Source organism: Dreissena polymorpha, chromosome 11 (genome assembly GCF_020536995.1).
Source record: "Dreissena polymorpha isolate Duluth1 chromosome 11, UMN_Dpol_1.0, whole genome shotgun sequence".
Taxonomy (NCBI): Eukaryota; Metazoa; Mollusca; class Bivalvia; order Myida; family Dreissenidae; genus Dreissena; species Dreissena polymorpha.
The window spans coordinates 86,525,113-86,546,571 of record NC_068365.1 but is presented as its reverse complement, the minus strand read 5'-3'; the positions used below and the strand labels follow the sequence as shown (position 1 = coordinate 86,546,571).

Genomic DNA, 21,459 nt, shown 5'->3' with positions numbered 1-21,459 from the left:
GTTTGCGTATTTCGAAGTTAATGAGGGTCTTCCGTGCCTAAGGCTGCGTTATGAGTTGAACCCTGGACTCCTAGGTGAGACGCAGGTGTTACAACCACTGCTCTAGCCGGACAGCCACAACAACAGTCACCCTAAAGTTGAAGGTTCCATCTGTATCACAGATGTGTCTTTTTATTTCAGAAGTAAACAAGAGCTGTCAGAGGACAGCGCGCTCGACTATTCGAGTGCTTGACAGTATAACGTAAGCCATCACGGGGAAATTGTTCATATTCAATAATTTATTAGACGATCTTTCAAAAATAAAAAAAGGAAAAAAACACAAAAAAAAATTTTTAGGGGGGGGGGGGGGGGGGGGTTGAGAGGGGTATAATGTGGGTGTGGTCATTTATTAGATGATCTTTCAAAAATAAAAAAAGGAAAAAAATAATTGTTTGGGGGGGGTAGGGGGGGTGAGAGGGAGTATAATGTGGGGTATGGCAATTTATTAGATGATGTTTAAAAAAAAAAAAAAATTGGGGGGGGGGGTAGGGGGGGGTGGGGGGTGAGAGGGGGGGTATAATGTGGGGTGGGATAGTTTATTAGATGATGTTAAAAAAAATATATTTTTTTTTTTTTCGGGGGGGGGGGGGGGGGAGGAGTTGGGGGGGGGGGAAGGGATTCTGGGTAGGGGCGTGGGGTATTGTTTGGATGGAATCCATTGTGGTATTCAGGTAAGTGTTGTTTTGTCAAAGTAATAATAAAATGTGATCATAAATAAAGAAGTTATGGCAATTTAAGCAAAATGTTCAATTATCTAAGTGTAAAAGGGGCCATAATTATGTCAAAATGCTTGATACAGTGGTCTGCTCTTATTTATAGGTTGGGGTCATGTTGGTAAACAAGTATGCAACATATAAAAGCAATGTCAAAGGATATAGGAAATATTTGGGGTAGTACGCAAACTTTTACATAGATTTATCAATAATAAGCATATTCTAAGTATAAAAGGGGCAATAATTATGACAAAATGCTTGATAGAGTTGTCTGCTCTTGTTTATAGGTTGGGGTTATGTTGGTAAACAAGTATGCAAAATATGAAAGCAATATGTCAAGGGACAATGAAAATAAATGGGGAAGTACGAAAACTTTAACATTTGCTGCATATTCTAAGTGGAAAAGGGGCCATAATTATGACAAAATGCTTAATAGAGCTGTCTGCTCTTGTTTATAGGTTGGGGTCATGTTCGTAAACAACTATGCAAAATATGAAAGCAATTTGACAGGGACAATGAAAATAATTGGGGTAGTACGAAAACATTTGCACGCTAACGGAAACGGAAACGAGGACGCCGGGGTGAGTACGATAGCTCCACTATATATATTTCATATATAATAGTCGAGCTAAAAATATAACATACTATAACAGAATGTTAAGTGTAAAATTCAAATAAACAAAGTTCTTCTCAACATAAGCAATAATACGTGTACATGTACATATTATAACAGAATATACAGTGTAACAAACAAATAAACAAGGTACTACCATACATGCCATGTCCCGATTTTGTTCACAATAAAATAAACTTCGCTTTTCAAACTCTGTCTGGCTTTAATTACCATCGCTGATCCTTTTATTGCCCCCTATAAACTAACCATGTCTACTAGTCGAGTGATACAGTGTTGTTTTTGACACTTTATCAGCAATCTATCATCAAATTATTGCTTTTATCAGGCATTGACACCATGGTGTTTTTATGATAGGGGTCGCTAATTTATAGCGATAGATGCATCGTAGTGAATTTAAAGCAGACTGCTTTTGTATTTCATGGCCCAAATCAAGTCCAAAGATACTATTGCGCGGTATTCTGTGTATTATAACACCAAATTGAGCACTGACCGATTCACATTGATGTTTCACATAAATTTACTTTCGTTTTTGACTGATTTTCAGAAAATATTTTGTACATATTGCATCAATCTTAATTTAGAGTTAATTGATGATTGGTTGAATAAAAACAGTGCTCAATGCGCGAACATCAAGTTGAACAATTACACATGCCATTGTCCCAAATGGATGTCAAATTGAGGCATTACCGACATTTCACGCTATGGATTCATCCGTATAGTGCACATGTGTGTTTACTTCCGGAAAATGGAAAATGTCTGTGTTCATGGAATTCTTAAACACATTTATCGTCAATATTTGCAAGAAATTATGAGGTTTTGTAAGTAATATACTGATAACTGACTACAGTAAAGGTGGCATGATTGATAGTTTTAGGTGTCCCGCTTTTTGGTCAAATGTCCCAACATTTTTTATGGAATGTCCCGATTTGGACCTGAACATTTCTGGCATGTGTGATACTACTCAGTATAAGCAATATAACATATAATAAAAGAATATACAGTGTAACAAACAAATAAACAAAGCACTTCAAATTACAAGAAAAGTCATACCAAGAAATGACAAATGTGAGGCCCCTCGTAGAAACATGTGGTCTTGATCCCAGTCGGACAAACTGGATCCCTCCTTGTGTTTGAGTCTGTATGCATAGCTGGGATCCACCACATCTAAACCACCGGCTTCCTGCAAAATTGACCAATCATCAGACATACTGGTTCCCTAATTGTGCTTAAGTCTGCATACAGAGCTAGGATCCAGCACATTGAAACCACCAGCTTCCTGAAAAATTGACCAATCATCAGACATACTGTTCCCTTTTTGTGCTTAAGTCTGTATACAGAGCTTGGATCAAGCACATTGAAACCACCTGCTTCCTGCAAAATTAGCCAATCATGTATGGCTTTATGTCTAAGCCTTCTTATATCAGTATTCTAATAAAGTTTGTGAATAGGCATACCAGTTGTTAATCTAAGCCTACCAGACAGTCTCATTTCTTTTGTATTTGTGTTACGCATTACTGTTTTTATTTGTATCATGCATTGTAGATCATTAGATAGAAATCATCCAATACAGCAGTCACGTAATTCCCGTGTGCACTATACACAATGTTCTCAGAAAGAAATAGAACAATAGCTCTTAGAAAACAGCACGCTTGATTATTCTAGATTTTGTTCGAGTTTATGGAACTTATTTAAGTAAACCAAACTGCATAGTAGGTAACTTATTCTTTCAGGTAATTTTGACTGTTTCTAATTTGCAAAATATCCTCTAAGACACATACAACTTTTTGTTGAGTGGAAACCATTATTCTACATCTACGTAAGAGACATTGACTTTGACCCATTGTGCCCCATTTCACAATCATTTTGTAATTTCTTGCATCGAGTTGTTTGCAGTCATAATCACTTCTATTGCAAAACACAAACTGCATTCACATAAATTCTTATACATTTCTTTCATGTTGCTATGAACACAAACAAGCAAGTTTACCCACCACAAGAGCCGTTTTAAACATTTCAGGAGCCAGAATCATAGTAAGCCCCTTTCTGTGTAACTCAGTCGTGAATCTGTCTATGAGCTCTTGTTCAAGCACTGCAAGACGACCGCGCAAGTAGTATGCCCTCGAGCCCACATTGCTGTGGAATCATAAAGAACACACTATATGTGAGCCTTATTCTGGGAAAACTGAGCTTAACCCTTTGCATGCTGGGAAATTTGTCGTCTGCTAAAATGTTGTCTGCAGAATTTCTAAAATTAGCATTTTCTTTGATTTTTTTTCAAAGAATACTATCAGAATAGCAAACAGTTTGGATCCTGATGAGACGCCACGTTCTGTGACGTCTCATCTGGATCCAAACTGTTTGCAAAGGCATTCAAAACTCGGTTCCAGCACTAAAAGGGTTAATGCAAGTGCATAAAGTGTTGTACCAGATTAGCCTGTGCAGTCTGCAGAAGCTAATTGTGGACAACACATTCCACTTTTATGGATTTTTTTGTTTTTGTTTAAACAAAAATCAATTTAAAGTGGAAAGTGTCCTCCCATATAGCGTATTTGGACTGCACAGGCTTAATCTGGGACAACATTTTACACACTACAATTACGCCCAGTTTTCACTTAATGCAGTAGGGCTATGTAAAATATTTGATTAAAACATGTTAAGGAATAGGTAATTTAGTTCAACACCAGTTGACTTTCACAGTTTTCCGCTAGGATTTTAAAAAGACATGGTGATAATTTGTCAAAAGGACACTTAATCACCTGCAGTAATATTATACCTGTGGAATGTTTTCAATAACGCATGTAAATCATTCAAATATATTTTTAATCACATGTATAAAAACAAGTTACGAGGTGAAAAATGAATTTCTTTATGCCCTATATAATTATGTGATCAGTTAGAAAATAAGGGAATGGTTGGGGGTCCAAGGAGGTGGGTGGAACCTTGGGGCAACAGGGTGCTGCTCCCATCTGTTCAAGCCTAGATGGAGTACTGCTGGTATAATTATTGTATTGATGTCAATTAACCCTTTCCCACTCAGAAGCGAAGTGAAAATGGCTATGTGTAAACAGCATAAAACCAGAACAGCCTGCGCAGTCTGTTCAGTTTTTATGCCAGATGCATCTTTTTTTACCGGACTTCAAATGCGTTAAAATATGTATCTAAGTGGTAAAGGGCTAATGCACTTTGAATTATAATTCAAACCTTCATGCTTTCACTGTGTTTCAACAATCAAAATCAAATCCTTGTTCTTTGATCTATATTATATTTAACCTTTCACTGCATGTAAAGGCTTACTGTCCAAAAAAAACTTTGCTAGATTTGCACTTTTTGTTTTGTTTATATATGTGCATAATCTAACCACAAGACAGTACTTGTTAAAATTGTTTGCAAAATATCTTAGCATAGGCATTATTATTAAAATGCTTTTAACATACCTTATTTTCACCATATTTGACTCTTCAAGAATGACATGATGGTCCTTGTCTACAATCCTTAAACGCTTGTCTAAAAAAGATCAGTTAAAAGAAAAAAATCAGAGTCAAAAACAATAATTTAAGTGAGAGAATAGATTTTTACAGTTAATAAAAATGTTTAAAAAACAAGAAGCAAAATATAAACAGAGGATCAACCTACATGTACTTCCCTAAAACATGATGTATTAGCACATGCATTAAACCCCCTTTTCACAGAGCACTGCTGATATGTACTCATGTGCTATGCTAATTTGTTGGTATTAGAGGTTAAGTTTTTGCTCACTTTTGAATCATTTAGCCATATTCATTAAATTAACTACAAATATTTAAAAAAGAAAATTCAATATTCATTAACAACATTTCTGCCAGAAAAACTGAGAAAAGCTTGAAAACAGTTTGGAAGACCTACTATTTTTATTGGCATTATTATTGGGAAAATATTTTTTTTGCCTAGTGTCTCTTGTGGTAACACACAGCCTTTTGTCTTTTTGGTGATACCCAAACAGTTAAATGTCTAAACATGTGTTGCTTTCTATAATAAAGATTGAAAAAAAATCACAGTTGATCAATGCCAAAATAACAAGAGCTGTCAGAGGACAGCGCGCTCAACTATTCGAGTGCTTGACATTATAACGTAAGCCATCATGGGGAAATTGTTCATATTCAATATAGACGATCTTTCAAAAATAAAAAAAGGAAACAAATTATTATTATTTTATTTTATTTTTTTATTTTGGGGGGGGGGGGGGCATTGAGAGGGGGTATAATGTGGGGTGTGGTCATTTTTTAGACGATCTTTCAAAAATAAAAAAAAGGAGAAAAATAAAATTGTTGGGGGGGGGAGAGGGGGTGTGGTAATTTATAAGTTGATGTTTAAAAAAAAAGGGGGGTGGTGGGGGTTGAGAGGGGGGGATAATGTGGGGTGGGGTAATTTATTAGATGATGTATGCGGGGGGAGGATGGGTGGGGGGAAGGGATTCTGGGTAGGGGCGTAGGGTATTGTTTGGGTGGAAACCATTGTGGTATTCAGGTAAGTGTTGTTTTGTCAACGTAATAATAAAATGTGATCATAAATAAAGAAGTTATGGCAATTTAAGCAAAATGTTCAATTATCTAAGTGTTAAAGGGGCCATAATTATGTCAAAATGCTTGATACAGTGGCTTGCTCTTGTTTCTAGGTTGGGGTCATGTTGGTAAACAAGTATGCAACATATAAAAGCAATATGTCAAAGGATATAGGAAATATTTGGGGTAGTACGCAAACTTTTACATAGATTTATCAATAATATGCATATTCTAAGTATAAAAGGGGCAATAATTATAACAAAATGCTTGATAGAGTTGTCTGCTCTTGTTTATAGGTTGGGGTGATGTTGGTAAACAAGTATGCAAAATATGAAAGCAATATGTCAAGGGACAATGAAAATAAATGGGGTAGTATGAAAACTTTAACATTTGCACCCTAACGCTTACTCAGACGCTAACACAGACGCGCGGGGTGAGTAGGATAGCTCCACTTTATATATTTTATATATAACAGTCGAGCTAAAAATTGTGGAATTAATTGTATTCTTGCATATCTTTGCAAATAAAACTCATGTTTATTAGCGCCATTTACCTGCCAAATAATCCTCCACAATAACTTCTTTGTCTTCTGGCTTCAAATAATAAAGGAAACAATCAAAATGCAAGTCTTCAAGAACTTGTCATTTTGGGTGAATATATTATCTCAGGCATGTTAATATTATCAGCTAACCCAGAAACATGTATTTGGATTAAATGTGTCCTTAGCCATTTCAAGTATGACTCATAAAACCATATCTTTTCTGGAAAATACAGTGACTTAATATGCAATTGTGTATATGTTGTATACTTCGCTTGTTCAAATAAGATGCTAAATCTAACTTTACTTAATTTTATATGGAACAAATTTAAGACAAAAAGTTTTGAAAATATTGTTTTGCCAAAGTAATCGGAAGTTTTACTGCTTATAGCATAACAAATGGTTGTTGGAAACAACTAGACAACAATACATGGTTTATTGAGTATAAAAACTTTTTGAAATGTTTTGTTTCCCACCAAGAAATATTTCAAGCGGTCAAAGGTGATGAGTTACTTGTCCTTAACAGAAGCGCTGAGAAATAATACTTTGAATAGCAAATATTTGTTGTTTAAAGAATGTCTTCTGTTTTAATACATGTATTCATTTTCTTTGATAAACAGTTAATATAATTGAGAATCCACACACAATTCCTTGTTATTTCATGATTGTCCATGTTAGTTTACATTTACAAAGAGTAAAACGGGACAATTTCATCAGAACATTAATTATATGAGGTCAAAATAATGTATTTTCACAAATTTACAGTTGGCATCTATAACACAGAGTTTATATGAATGTATCAATTTGGGAATCAGAAATAACAAATTTATTAAAAGGGATGACAAAGCAAATAATTTTCACAATTTTTCCAGTGTTTGAATTAATTTGTACATCATTATGATATCTCCATTTAAAAAACATCATAGCATAAAAATAAAAACAAAGTCAGCCTCGATCTGGAAAAATGGGGAATAATTCATGCGCGTAAAGTGTTGCCCCGATAAGCTTTGCAGGGACAACACTTTTCGTTTGCATAACAATTGTCATATAAAGGAAGTGTTTTCTTAGCACAAATCCATTTTAAGGCTGAAAGAGTCGTCCCTGATTAGCCTGTGCTGACTTCACAGGCTTATCTGCGATGACACTTTAAACACAAGCACTTAACCCCATTTTCCCTGAGCAAGACTCAAATGTTTATGTTTTATTGACCAGAAAACTCAAAACTCAAGCAGTGCTGTACCACATCTGGATGTACTTCATTAGGCAGGGACAGTGCTGAACGTATCACCTTCTCCTCCACTTCCCACAAGTGAGCCTGCAAGAAAACTGGATGTTAAACATGGGCCTGTATTCAACAACCAATTCCTAGAATGAAGTCTAAGAATAAAGAATATTCATAAAATGAAATTTAATTGCTTTAACTTTGAGTCACATTGGCATTTACCATCTGTTTCTGCATGATTCTTCTTGTAGGACATTTTGTTACAAACATTATCACCCGTTGAAGACCATTTTTATTCAAACGCTGGACGTATTTTTTTGTTCTCAAGTGTATTTTTTATTTGTAATTCTAAGAATGGATTGATACATGTAAATACACTACAGACCCTGGCCTGCACACAAAAATTGATGTTAAATCTTGACTCCTCAGGTATGCATTTTGACCTGTTTGTAGTCCATTAGAAAATATTATTATAATTAAGACTTTTCTTAGTAGATTCAAGTTTTAAAGTCTTCATTTCCAACAAGATATTTATGAGCAGCAAACAGTATAAAAACCCGAACAACTCTACTCACTGGCTCTTCTGATTTTATGCTGGTTACATTATACTCATTTTCATTTCATACCTGAGCGGGATATGCTTAAACCTGGCCCAATGGGCACTTTAATATCCAACATTTACTTTGTATTTCAGATGACCGTCATTTCACATCTAATAACAATCACATTGACAGACATTGATTTGACATAGATTTTGAAAAACTAGTATTTAAAAACAAAATTTAATTTATAACAGTCAAATTGATTTTGGCCATCTTCATAACAAGAAATATTGATTCAATGTTATTAAAAAAAATAATTTCAGTGCTACCAACATCCACATCAATGTCACATAAAATCATTTTAAATTGTAACCTAAACTTCATTGTCAATTGATAAAAAGTTGTAAACACAAGGCTTTAAAAACAAAACTTTTTGAAATATCATGTCATTTAAAGTAAAACCACCATTGTCATTGAGTGCGCAAACCTTTTTACAATCAATTCAAGAAGAACAATAACTACTTCTTTAATATTTTCAGTTTTTGTCATTTTGCTGATTGTTATGCCCCGAGTCTAACTTAATGTGTTTAAAATGGATTGAAAATAAGTCTCTTTACAAAGTATCTTCACAAGCAGCAATCAAGTTTGGACCTACTTGAGCTACTTGTCATACTAGCATTTAGCAATATTTGTGATTTAAATCATTATTAAAAGTAGCATAAAATTCATTTGGTTTAAATATTAAAGTCTCAAATATTTAACAACCATCACAAGTACATGTAACATACACATTAAATCCAGTCAAACCTGAACTACTTTGTGTGCCTCTTTTAAAGTTTTCCCTTCCTCTTTCAGTATTTTCATTTTCTCTGCTACTCCAGGCATGTTTGTTTTACTTTCCTTCTGATTCTTCACAATGACAGCAATGTGGTGTGCAACCTCAGAACGTCTTTGTTCTATTGCTGATCGCTTCTTGTCAAGCGAACATAACTCTTCATAATTAGCTTTCTGAAATAAAACATTAAAAGCAACTGTACTAAATAGACTTAAATAGGCTTTATTTGAAACGAGAAGACCTAAAGGCATTAGGTCAACTACCTGAGACATGTAGAAACTAAACTGTTCTGCAAAGATTTTGTGATGTTTTTGTAATAACTGTGTGTTTTCTCAGTTTACAACTCTTTAAACACAGATATTAAACTGTCTGAAATAGTATGAGAACACATTAAAGTTCTCAACATATACTAAGTACATACATGTATTTTTATTTAAAAAACACAAGTAACCCCGAAGTTTAAGACAATTTTGACCCCTTTGGCTATGATTTAAACACACCATACAATGCCACACACATCATATTAAACACCTACCCAATGTTTTTTAAGGCTTTTTTTACAGTTACTAGTATTTAAATCATGTGACCCCTAGGTCGTGGCCTTAACCTCAGGGTACTGATTTGAACAACCTTAGTAAAGGACCACTAAAAGATGTAACACAGCAAGTATCAAGCCCTGATCCTTGTGATTTTACAAGAGAAGATTTTTTTATTTTATTTTTGAAATCTATTTTAAGTTCTGGTGACCTACATATGCAATTGACCCAAATGATTTGAACAACTTTGAAAGAGGGTCACCCAAAGATTACTCCAGTGAAGTTTCATTAAAATCTGTCGAGGGATTAAGGAGGAGAAGTCATTTACGGAGGCAACACACGCAACTAAGGCACTTAACAGATGATGGAAAACATGGTATGCTTAAACCTCAATAATCTGTGGATACAAACAAAGCTGACACATTTAAAATCCTTGAAAAACCACATACTGTATGAACCATTAGTATCTGAATGAAACTATTATTGGTGGATACTATGGTTAGAGTTATGGTCTATATACTCATGTATATGTCCTTCATCATTAGATGAAGCATCATTCAAAATGAAATCCCTTCTGAGTTATTCTCTAGAAGGAAAGTTAACAGACGGAATGACAGGATGAGTTATTTACAGACTAATAGAATTATTAAACATGCACCTGCAGTACCAGGGTGCAGGATGATGTGACTTTGTGGGTTCCCAATTTAATGTTTATGGATGTAATTACATCGCTCAGTGGAGTTTTTTTTCAAAATAACTTTTAAAAACAATTTTTCTTATGAAATTCAACTACTGCATAAAAGACAATTTTTTTTGCTGCTTATGGTAATTTAAAATACATCAGAATTTATTTATTTAATAAGCCTGTGTTTTTGTTTTGTACTGCAAGGTTATCTGCTTCACACAACGTGAAATTTCGTCACTGATTTCAGTCGTATTCAAGGATTGATTCTTATACCTTAAGATATCGGCACAAACTGCTATAAAAACTGTCATTTATGCACTAAAGATTTTTGCAAAAGTATTTCAATAATTTTAGATATTTGAAAAAAATTAAGAAACGGTTTATTTACATTTTGTCCAGCCCGTTTCTAAACCCCTGAAAACCTTGTTGATTCTGCACCCTGAGTACATGTATCAGTAGTTGTCTGGATAAAACATCAATTATGATCACATTTTAACTTAACAAGACATGTATGTACAACAAAGCTTTTACCGAAAGAGTAATAGTATCATATTATTATTAATATTCATACCAATTGGTGGATATCAAAGCTTATTCCACGGAGCTTCAAGTTATGTTGCAACTTCTCCATATCTTGAAGATTTTTGGCCAAGTCATGATCAAATGTGAAATAAGTTGAGTCAATGTCCCTGTCACTAGCAAACAATGAAGTGCTATATAAACAAGAACAATTGTTTTGTAATTTTGCACAATGCTTTCCAAGGAATTTCACAACAGAATATGTCATCATTCTGCCAATGTGTCTCTTGTGATACGACGTCATACAGAGGTACCTTGCCACTCTGATCATGATTGGTACATTTATCTGCCTTTGAAGTAAAGGAAGGAAAAACATTCTTGCATTCTGCATCAGTGTCTATCTGAAATTTTGACATGAACACATTAATTGCTCACTTATGTAAATATTTTTTTTTAATGTTATAAATGACTGGATTAAATTGTAGTTGTTATTTATCTTATTCTAAAAGTTATAGAATGGTAAGACCCAATACTTTACAACAACAAAAGAATGCATTTTGCATTCGATCAATAATTCATATATGATACATTCTTATTTGTACCGGGATTTTCCATGTTTAAACCTTTACAAAAAAATAATTGTGTGGCGTGTAACCTTGTATCAACAAGTGTAAAACAATGTCACGAAAACATATTGCAAACATTGATAGCGGCCACAATTCGCAAGTTCTAATTGCCTTGTGTGTTCTTATTATGAATAAATAGATAAATAACACATATTGAAACGTTATACTTTGGTTACACAGCAGATTCTAATTCCAGCTTAACCAAAAAACTTACGAAAGGCTAGGACAACTGTACGTGGTCGGTTTGACTTTTTTCCGACTTGACTTATCCGAATTTAAACCGTTTTGACCTGCGAAGTGTAAACAAAACACATGTGTTAAGAAACTGGTAGTTTTCGTGAATTATACATAATGCCACTTCCTATCTGTATTGAATTTGGGTATGGTTTTGTTTAGATGCTTCACGTTATTTCGTTTTTCGTTCGGAAAGTCTTTGTTTACAGTTTATCAACCAGTTCGGATAATCAGCAGTTCCGATTAATTTGTGTTTAATTTTCCATAATGCCCCAATAAAAACAAAATGATAAGTGTCTAAGGTTGGCCCTATACATTAGGTCAAGGAATAAATTAACAAAGTTTTAGCAAGAAAGCTTTTGTATTATGCTTACAGGGGGGATAAATGCAGCAAACAGTTAACCTGAACTGATTGAATGAGTTATGTTTTGAAATGTGCATATGGATATAGAATGCTTTATTATTTTCAAATGAACTTTTTGCCGATTGAAAACAAATGCCATGACAATGTTTTGAAATACTAATTCTGTAAGTTGAATGATTTTTAATAATTTTCCAAAATTGGCTTTTTTTTACAAAAAACTGCATATGCCGTCTGGCCTATTTTTGCCGCAGCCTAACCTGTTATCATACAAAATTAATTTTACCCTTTATTTTTTATCTTCTCACATTGACAATAAATCCTGAAAGAAACAAGCAAATTCGTTGAATTGATATCCCCCACCAATATGCTTCTGGACACAAAAGTGTTATATTTGACACTCAAAAAAGCATTTTTTCAAGATACAAAGGGCCATAACTCCGTTATTAACAGACGGTGTACAATGCCATTTGGCGTGCATCATCCTCTTATCCATATATATATACTTATTCCAAGTTTCAATGAAATCCGCCAAAGCACTTCCAATATATGGCTCTGGACGGACAGAAAGTCGGACGGACGGACGGACAACACCAAACAATATCCCTCCGCCTATGGCGGAGAATAATTATTGTGGTCAAAAGAATTAACGTGTTTTGCAAGGTTATTCTAAACTGGTTGACTGACTGGACTAGCTGTCAAAGTTCTTTGTTTCAGTCTTACTTTCTTTTTTTGACGTCTCACTGTCAATACTTTTATTGTACTATTATATTGTATCAGTCTTTTTCTTGCACTGACAGCATGATCGGTTTATAATAACTGCTGAGTGCCAGCCGCCCGCCCCCCCGCCCCGCCTAAAACTATCAGATTTACATTAATCTCAAAATCGACCTTGGACGGCTAACATCCGGGTTTAATTATTTCATGTGCCATCTTCACCAAAGACGTGCAACATACACGCCGTTTTTCTATGCCGTCTCAAATGGTCAATTATTACGCCTTTGTTGTAATTAATGAGCACTTGCAGCATCAAAATTTGTCACTTTGCCACAAGGTCAGTTTTACCGGTTCTATGGTTATTTTTAGCAACTCTGATGCAAAGCATGTAATGTGATGTTGTAGACAGTACATGTACATATGCCAGCATAACTTTCGCACGTATTTAAATGAAGCAAACGTGAAGTAAAACAGGATTGGGTGTATTCAGCTTTAGAAATACATTCTGACATATTGTGGAAGTATTTCTCAAAATATGCTTTGCAGTGAATTGTGGATATAGATGTTATTTATATATATTGGATATTATTAAAACTGACGCGGATGAGTACATTCTGGTTGGTTTAATACATTTAGACCTTTTCCGCAAACAGCTGATAACAGACAGTCAGCGAACCAGCAGTGTTTTAATTGGTCATTATTAGATTTCTCAATGGGCCAAACGCCGCCTACTGGGCGGCCTTGTGTTTCAATGATTGGAAACGGGCGCTAACGGTTAGCGTCCACCAAAAGAGATACTCCGCCCCAAGTCAATAATCGCTTAGTCTTAACAACTTTTGATCTCGTTAACGCAAGTTGGTATATTCCCCCAGGTCAAATGTGACGCATGACGTAATTTTCTCACGAGTCAAATTAGGGTCTTCTGTAAGTTTCAGGCGTCAAAACCTGGGAGCTCTGGTCAAAGGAAAGCCCTGCTACGTCAAAAATTCTGGTTGCTCTGGCAACAAATAAAAAATTTAAAAAAATCGGACAATGGTGGAGCTGGTAGGGGACATATATTGCTTGACAATAGTCTTGTTAAATTAGTATTTGGCAGGTCGAGCTACAAAGACCTCGTGAAGAGGCCAGTAGGACCAGTAAATAAACTCTGATATACACACACACACGTTAAATTAGTATTTCTGTCATCTAGGCCATAATTAAGAGTGGCCATAGAAATAGTTTTACTGCGGCGTGCCAATCACCAATACCATTATGCGGTTATGTGGCGATGCTAGGAATCTAACCCTGAATCCTCGAGTTTGAAGTCTAGCACTCTTGTAGGATGCTGTCCTGTAATCTTGCAAACTTAAGACTCAATAGACTGAAAATGTTGGATCAAAAGAACTCCATGCTTTACTCAGCAGAAGAATAAAAAAAATTGACAATTAGCAACACAAAATTTTCTTGAATATATAATAATATGTGCAAATCCATCGTAAACAAACACTACTCTCGTCATTATTTCATAATAATCTTATGCGCTGTTGATGATGCCAGAAGTTTCAAAATTCAAATGTTTGGTGTTCATTTTTTTCATTAAATAGACTTATATATATTTGTTCTATAAAACAGTCTTATTTTTCAAGGTTATTTGTTTTTCATCAATGAAATCTACTGCTTTTTTGACAATGGTTATTAAGAATTTGTTGGATTGAGATTACTGAAAATTACCATTAGAAGTAGTATTTTAAGTTAAACATACAAAATAAATGTTTTAACCTTGAACATGATTTTATCTTTTATACAACTAGGAATCTTTCTTTAAGTTAAAAATATGCCACCTTTGTGCACATGCAGCGTTTATTTTGGACTGTTATTGATCAGATTCAATTTTGTAGTGCTAATCATATCATCTCTGCAAATGTTTATCAAAAATATTAAAGTGTTCAAGGAGTGAACACAACAAGAATTTTTATAACCCAATTGTAATTTAAATTTGTAATAAGACTGAAAATTACTAACGAAATCAATAAATTAAAGAAATGATAAAAGTTAAATTGCATTTTTTTTATGTTTTGTGTTAATCTTAAATTAAACACATTTGATGATGTGAGTAAATAAGATGCATTATTTTCAAAATCTGCCTACCAGCAAAGTATGCAACAGTATCAGACTCTTAACATCACTGGATACAACTGTAAGCCCAGTTCCTGTCTTGCAGCACTGTGAGGAAAAATAATGATTTAAAACCTATCACTGTTGGGGTGCTTTACAAACTGCACAGACTGGACTGAACGGACAAATCAGCATGGAATATAGGTCAATATCCTATTCAATGTTGCTGCAATCCACAATAGTCTTGATGATATATTTTATATCCTTATTGCCTTATTCACTGTGATCATTGTGATGTCCAACATAGTGCATGGATGGACTTGCCAGATGTAGAATCCCACGCAGAGCGAACTGTGCCAAAATGCAACTTTGTCCAAAAAAGAACGTTTGATGTGTAAATTGCAGTGATTTTTTTTAAAGTCCTGCGTCCTGGACTCACAAAAACCTCTGGGGATGCGAAGTTTCAAATTATGTGAGTCCCTAAAATGCATTGAAATTTCTAAAAAAATAATATTGTTTAATATTTGGACTCATTCTTTCAATTCGGGGACTCATAGATTTGCAAGTTATTGAGTCCCAGGACTCAGATGAGAAAATTTGTAAAAATATCACTGTAACTGCATAATCTTTTTACATAGAAATGAGCCGCATCTTTATCAGTTTGCGCAGGCTTAGCAGGGAAGACACTTTCTGCCTTAACTGGATTTGTATCTCTGCCTAAACTGGATTTGTGTCTAGAAGAGTCTTCCTTTAAACCAACAATCACATGGAAACAGAAAGTGTCATCCCTGATTAGTCTGTGCAGACTGCACAGGCTAATCTGGGACAACACTGTATGCGCACGCATTAAGCCTCATATGTCTTAAAGCGTTGCTCAAATTATATGAGCCGCGTTCTGATAAAATTGGGCATAATGCATGTGCTTAAAGTGTCATCCCAGATTAGCCTGTGCAGTCCGCACAGGCTAATCAGGGACGACACTTTCCGTTTAAACTTTATTTTTGGTAAAAAGGGACTTCCTTTAAACGAAAAATACCATTAAAGCGGAAAGTGTCGTCCCTGATCAGCCTGTGTGGACTGCACAGGCTAATCTGGGACAACACTTTACGCACATGCATTATGCCCAATTTTCTCAGAACACGACACATATCTATTTCAGAGGAGGGGCTGAGCTGTTATTTGGTAAAGTGAAAACACACGAAGTCAATCTACCAGACAAGGAAGCATCATGTAAGTAAGTTGTGATCTCTCATGGACTTTCAGTAATGGAAATGAACTAGGACCTTCAATAAGGTAGTGTGGATTCATGTCATGGCTTGGCTGTCTGATTAGCACAGTGGTATGTTACACCTGCTCCATAGTTTTTCGGCACAATTTCCACGCCTGGCACACATGGGTTTGGTTTGTGGTAACCATCTGGGACAGTTGCCCCCGGATCGAATGATTGGGGGTATATTGTTTACGGCCTGTCTGTCTGTCTGTCATTGTATGTGTCTGTCTGTCTGTCATTGTATATGTGTGTCTTTCCCAAAACTTTAACCTTGGTCATAACTTTTGCAATATTGATGATAGCAACTTGATATTTGGCATGCATGTGTATGCATATGTATCTCATGGAGCTGCACATTTTGAGTGGTGATAGGTCAAGGTCACCCTTCAAGTTCAAAGGTCATCCTTCAAGGTCAAAGGTCATATATATGGCTTCAAAGTGGCGCAGTAGAGGGCATTGTATTTCTGACAAACACATCTCTTGTTGATTTAAAAATGTCCCATTTTGTGTGAGTTTATTAAGTTAATCAGACTCGAGTTTTGTGGCACACTCTTGGTCCTCATGAAATGCGGTCTCAGACAACAACAAGATACAAGCAGTCCTTCGGGCAAAGACATCAAGTCTTCAACAAGCCACAATGAAGATTGATTGTTAAGTATTAGTTGTTGCAGTAACAAACTGACAATACTGCAGTACATATAATGTAGTTCTACATGTTTCCAAAATGTGTTCATTCAAATGAATTATCATAATATAATCCTTACCTGGCATTAACTGAAATCATTGTCAAAAGCAGGTGATTTTATGAGTAGTTATATATATATATATATGAGGATAATTAGGAATATAATAACAGAGTGACACACACCCTCGGCTCTGATGTCCATGATGATTTCCAAGTAAACACAAATCTTCTACATTTGGGAAACTTCATCCCTTAATGGTGAAAGTATATACATGTACATTTTGGCACAGACAATCAATCTGGGCTATTTTAAGCACGTTGGCTCTAGACTTTTTATGTCTCCCCCAGTCTATACTGGGGGACATATTGTTTTTGCCCTGTCTGTTTGTTGGTTTGTTTGCGTCAAACTTGGGCATAAATTTTGCAATATTTAAAATAGCAACTTGATATTTGGCATGCATGTGTATCTCATGGAGCTGCACATTTTGAGTGGTGAAATGTCAAGGTCATCCTTCAAGGTCAAAGGTCAAATATATTGGGGGGACATAGTGTTTCACAAACACATCTTGTTTAGTAATGTAACACATAGATATAATTACTTAAATAATTATGATAAATTTAATATAAACAGACATGAATGCATTTGTCAAATTATTACCCAAACTCTGCCCTGAACAAATCACAAGTCATGTGATGGACTATTGAGCCTCATTCTGGGTTTTTTTCATTAAAAATCGGGTCCAGTATTTTGCCCCATTCCCAATAAAAAGTTAATATTTTTTCCAAAATTGGACCAATTGAAGGTTTCCATAAAAAAATGAGATTTCAACATTTTGTTCATTTCCCATCCAGCCATATAAGTTTAACCTTAGCAAAAACAATACTGAAAACATTTCTATTCTCAATTTGAAGCAATTTTTAGCAAAACAGCAACAACACTAATTTCCCAATTTTAGTCAAAACGCGCAAATTTTTCCAATTCAAAGGGACCCGGCCCTATTCCCAAAATGGTGAAAAAAACACTGTTCATGGAAATCTGGGATTTATGTGCATCAAATGTCGTCCCAGTTAAGCCTGTGCGGACCAATAAGGGCGACACTTTCTGCCTAGACCGGATATTTGTTTTGAAGAGACCTCCTTCAAACGAAAAATTCCATAAAAGCGGAAAATTTGGTCCTTATTTAGCCTGTACGTAGGGCACAGGCTAACCTGGGACGATACTTAACGGTTTATGGATTTGTTTGCGTGCAGTATTCCCAGAACTAGGCACGATTGTTTTACTAAATTGTTTGCCTTTCTGTTTAAGGGACTATCAAAGATCTGCTTACTTGGATGAAAGATAACATGCTGAAAGAAAGACCAGAGTTATTTATACAAGGAGAAACAGTGTAAGTCAATATAGCCTGGGTACATTCACCTTACACTGACCTTTAATGCTTGAATGATTTTCACACCTTCATCAGTTTGAGTTCTGGAATATATTTAAATTTATAAAAGTAAATAACACTTTCATCACAGAAAAATCCAAGTTCAAAATTAAGTGAAAAAAGAGTAAAAGAAAGGATTTTATGAATCGATGTAAATGGGCGCAAACCAGATGTAAACACAGTTTATAGTTATCCTATGGATTGACATGTTTGTTTTGTAGAATTTGGGGGTGCTTCAAGTGAATTCAAACCTTTCAGTTATAGTTATCTAAAAATGGCCATACTGTCATCAAATGTATATTCTATTTATCATATGAATAAGTAGAACTGGCAGGGGGTTTTAAGAACTCAGGGGTTACTGCATTGTTTCATGATACAATTTAGTAGTGAGAAAACGTATATCACTAAACACCAACCTATATGATTAGTTTATTTCAGTCCTAATGTGTATTTCCCTTAAATAGTTCACGTGTCCTATCTTAAATATTTCTTTGATGTGAACTTAAAAGCAGTTGTAACATAAATGTGTAGTAAGATTTGTGATAGAACAGGGCCCTCAGCACAAATATCTGAAATATGTTTTCCATATTAATATGAGCCTCGTTCTGGAAAAACTGGGCATAACCCTTTCCCACTCAGAAGCTAAGTGAAAATGGCTATGTGGAAACAGCATAAAACCAAAACAGCCTTTGAGTAATTCGCGTTCTGTTCAGGTTTTATGCTGTTTGCTGCTCATCAGTATCTAAGGATTGGAAATGCAGCCTTTAAAACTAGAAGGTCTTTAATTAAATTTAACTTTCTAAGGGACTGCAAATGCGTCAAAATATGCATCTAAGTGGTAAAAGGTTAATACATGTGCATTTTGTTCCTGATTAGCCCCTGCAGTCAACACTTTCCACTTTTATGGAATTTAACTGTGGACTGCACAGTTTAATCAGCTAGGACAATACTTCACGCATATATGCAAAATGCCCAGTGTTCCCAGGTAGTGGCTCATATTTCCATCACTGACATCTTCACTTTTTATTTCAGAAGGCCCGGTATTCTCGTCCTTGTCAATGATGCTGACTGGGAACTCATGGTAACTATGGTGAATAATGAGCATGCAAAAGTCATGTATTAAATGAATAATTGGAACAGATTCACCAGTTATAAGCATTTTAACCAGGTTTTTAACCAGGTTTTCCGAAGGAAAAAAACTGGTTATTAGATTGGCGAATGCGGGCGGGCTGGCTGGCTGGCTGGCTGGCTGGCGGGCGGGCGGAACAAGCTTGTCCGGGCCATAACTATGTCGTTCATTGTCAGATTTTAAAATCATTTGGCACATTTGTTCACCATCATTGGACGGTGTGTCGCGCGAAATAATTACGTCGATATCTCCAAGGTCAAGGTCACACTTTGAGTTCAAAGGTCAAAAATGGCCATAAATGAGCTTGTCCTGGCCATAACTATGTCATTCATTGTGAGATTTTAAAATCATTTGGCACATTTGTTCACCATCATGGGACAGTGTGTCGCACGAAAGAATCACGTCAATATCTCCAATGTCAAGGTCGCCACGACTAAAAATAGATTTTTTTTAAAACAAACTTACAAAGGGGGTTAATTTTGTTTGTTCATTTCAAAAGTTCAGTTTGAGTTTTCTCCCTTTATCAGATTTTTTTTTCACAATGAAAACCTGGTTTTGTGACAATTTTGTCCCTTGTTTTTTATGAATTGTTATGCTTTGGAGGTCCATTCATGTTTGCTTTGAGTTCACATTTATATAAGTCTGTTTGTCAGCGAAAATAAGTCCTACAATGTCTCATTAAGTACTAAAGATACTTTGATGAAACTTATTAAAATATAAAGAGCAATGTGATAAAAAAAAGGACAAAACTTAAAATCGTAATTGCTCAACAAGTAAATTATTTGAAACTGGGGATACAGAGTTGGGTATATGTTTGCCTATTGTCTTTCTTTTAATCCCTTCCTCCTTTCACTTTTTGTCTGTCTATTAATTTGAAAAATAAATGAAATAACTTGAAAAGTATGTGGAATAGACATAATTAGCAATATGATCATCTTTAATCATCTGGTGAATGTAAAAAACAAGTGGGCCATGCTCTGTGTACACTTTCCGGTTTTATTTAAAAGAAAAATATCATAAAAGTGGAGTGGTCATGTGATCTCAGCCTGATTATAATTAAATGATAATTTCATAATATATGGAACACTTGATGTATTCTTATTTCAAAACATTATAAATTAGATAACTTGCTATAGATGTGATTTGTCTTTGGTCTTTCATTCAATTCAATTGCTCATGAAATCATTTTCATTTCAAACACATACATTAAATTTATTATAAATTTATGAGATTATATAAAGATGTGTGTTCCATATATGGATGTAAAAAATGCATTTGCAACATAACACAAAATATGTTTAACAAAGTGTAAAAATAACGTAATTTTGTAAAATATTTTTACAACAATTATTTCATTTTTATTTAAATTACCACTTATTTTCCATGATTCCGTTATCTTGGCATATGTACTCGTGACATATCTATGTAAAGCTATGGTCTGTATTGTTGTGCATCTCAATTACAGGGAGAGCTGGCATACAACATTCAGGAAAATGACAGAATAGTGTTCATATCAACACTCCATGGAGGATGAATTAGGTGTCAAGATACCAGTATATACATTTATTGTTGTGTGGTAACACGTTCAGAGAGTTTAACTGGGAAAGAGGCTTCAATTAAGGAGATTATTTGTTAGAAATTGATGGTTTTGAGTTGTTAATCAGTAAATATACTCTGATTTTGAGTTCTGGTTTACAGGTTTACGAATATTTGCTGAAAACAAATATTTTTAACAGAAAAGTTTCCATATCCACTCCATGGTGGACACCCATATATATTCTTATATCATGATGTGGAAACAAGAAGTTAGTCAAGAATCAGTACTGTGGTGGAAAGGATTTCCATAGATTTTATTATCCCCCGCCATAGGTGGAGGGATATTGTTTTGGCTCAGAAGACCTTATAAGAATGGAATATATACAGATGATGAGGCAAAACTTACATGGATTATGAACTTGAGCTCTGAAGATTCTGTGTTTTACAACCAATTTGTCATTTTATCATATAATGAATGAGATGGTATGGATTGAAATTGTTCACACATTTTTACACTTATAACATGTATGTGTAAATTATGATCAAATGTGTTATTCATTAAAATTACAAAAACAA

At 34.9% G+C, this 21,459-nt stretch overlaps 2 protein-coding genes across 2 annotated transcripts in view; one reads left to right on the top strand and one right to left on the bottom strand.

The window, feature by feature from the left end:
- Positions 1-11,809, bottom strand: part of LOC127851462 (serine--tRNA synthetase-like protein Slimp) — a 24,614-nt gene extending 12,805 nt beyond the window's left edge. The window contains exons 1-8 of the mRNA XM_052385252.1: positions 11,642-11,809; positions 10,854-11,202; positions 9,034-9,234; positions 7,703-7,777; positions 6,478-6,517; positions 4,821-4,890; positions 3,378-3,519; positions 2,437-2,566 (exon numbers count right to left, since the gene is read on the bottom strand). Coding sequence (XP_052241212.1) covers positions 2,437-2,566; positions 3,378-3,519; positions 4,821-4,890; positions 6,478-6,517; positions 7,703-7,777; positions 9,034-9,234; positions 10,854-11,192 — 997 coding nt within the window. The 5' untranslated portion in view covers positions 11,193-11,202; positions 11,642-11,809. The remainder of the gene's footprint in view (positions 1-2,436; positions 2,567-3,377; positions 3,520-4,820; positions 4,891-6,477; positions 6,518-7,702; positions 7,778-9,033; positions 9,235-10,853; positions 11,203-11,641) is intronic.
- Positions 11,664-21,459, top strand: LOC127851471 (ubiquitin-related modifier 1-like). The gene is made up of 5 exons (XM_052385284.1): positions 11,664-11,807; positions 15,996-16,066; positions 18,098-18,179; positions 19,251-19,299; positions 20,813-21,459. The coding sequence occupies exons 1-5, from the start codon at positions 11,779-11,781 to the stop codon at positions 20,879-20,881; spliced, it is 300 nt and encodes a 99-aa protein (XP_052241244.1). The 5' UTR covers positions 11,664-11,778; the 3' UTR covers positions 20,882-21,459.

Bases quoted from the DNA above. Each gene is read 5' to 3' on its own strand.
- LOC127851471 (XM_052385284.1), top strand. From the start codon at position 11,779: ATGCCACTTCCTATCTGTATTGAATTTGG. The intron at 11,808-15,995 runs GTATGGTTTTGT...TATCTATTTCAG, and splicing joins CCTATCTGTATTGAATTTGG to AGGAGGGGCTGAGCTGTTAT. The intron at 18,180-19,250 runs GTAAGTCAATAT...TTTTTATTTCAG, and splicing joins TTTATACAAGGAGAAACAGT to AAGGCCCGGTATTCTCGTCC.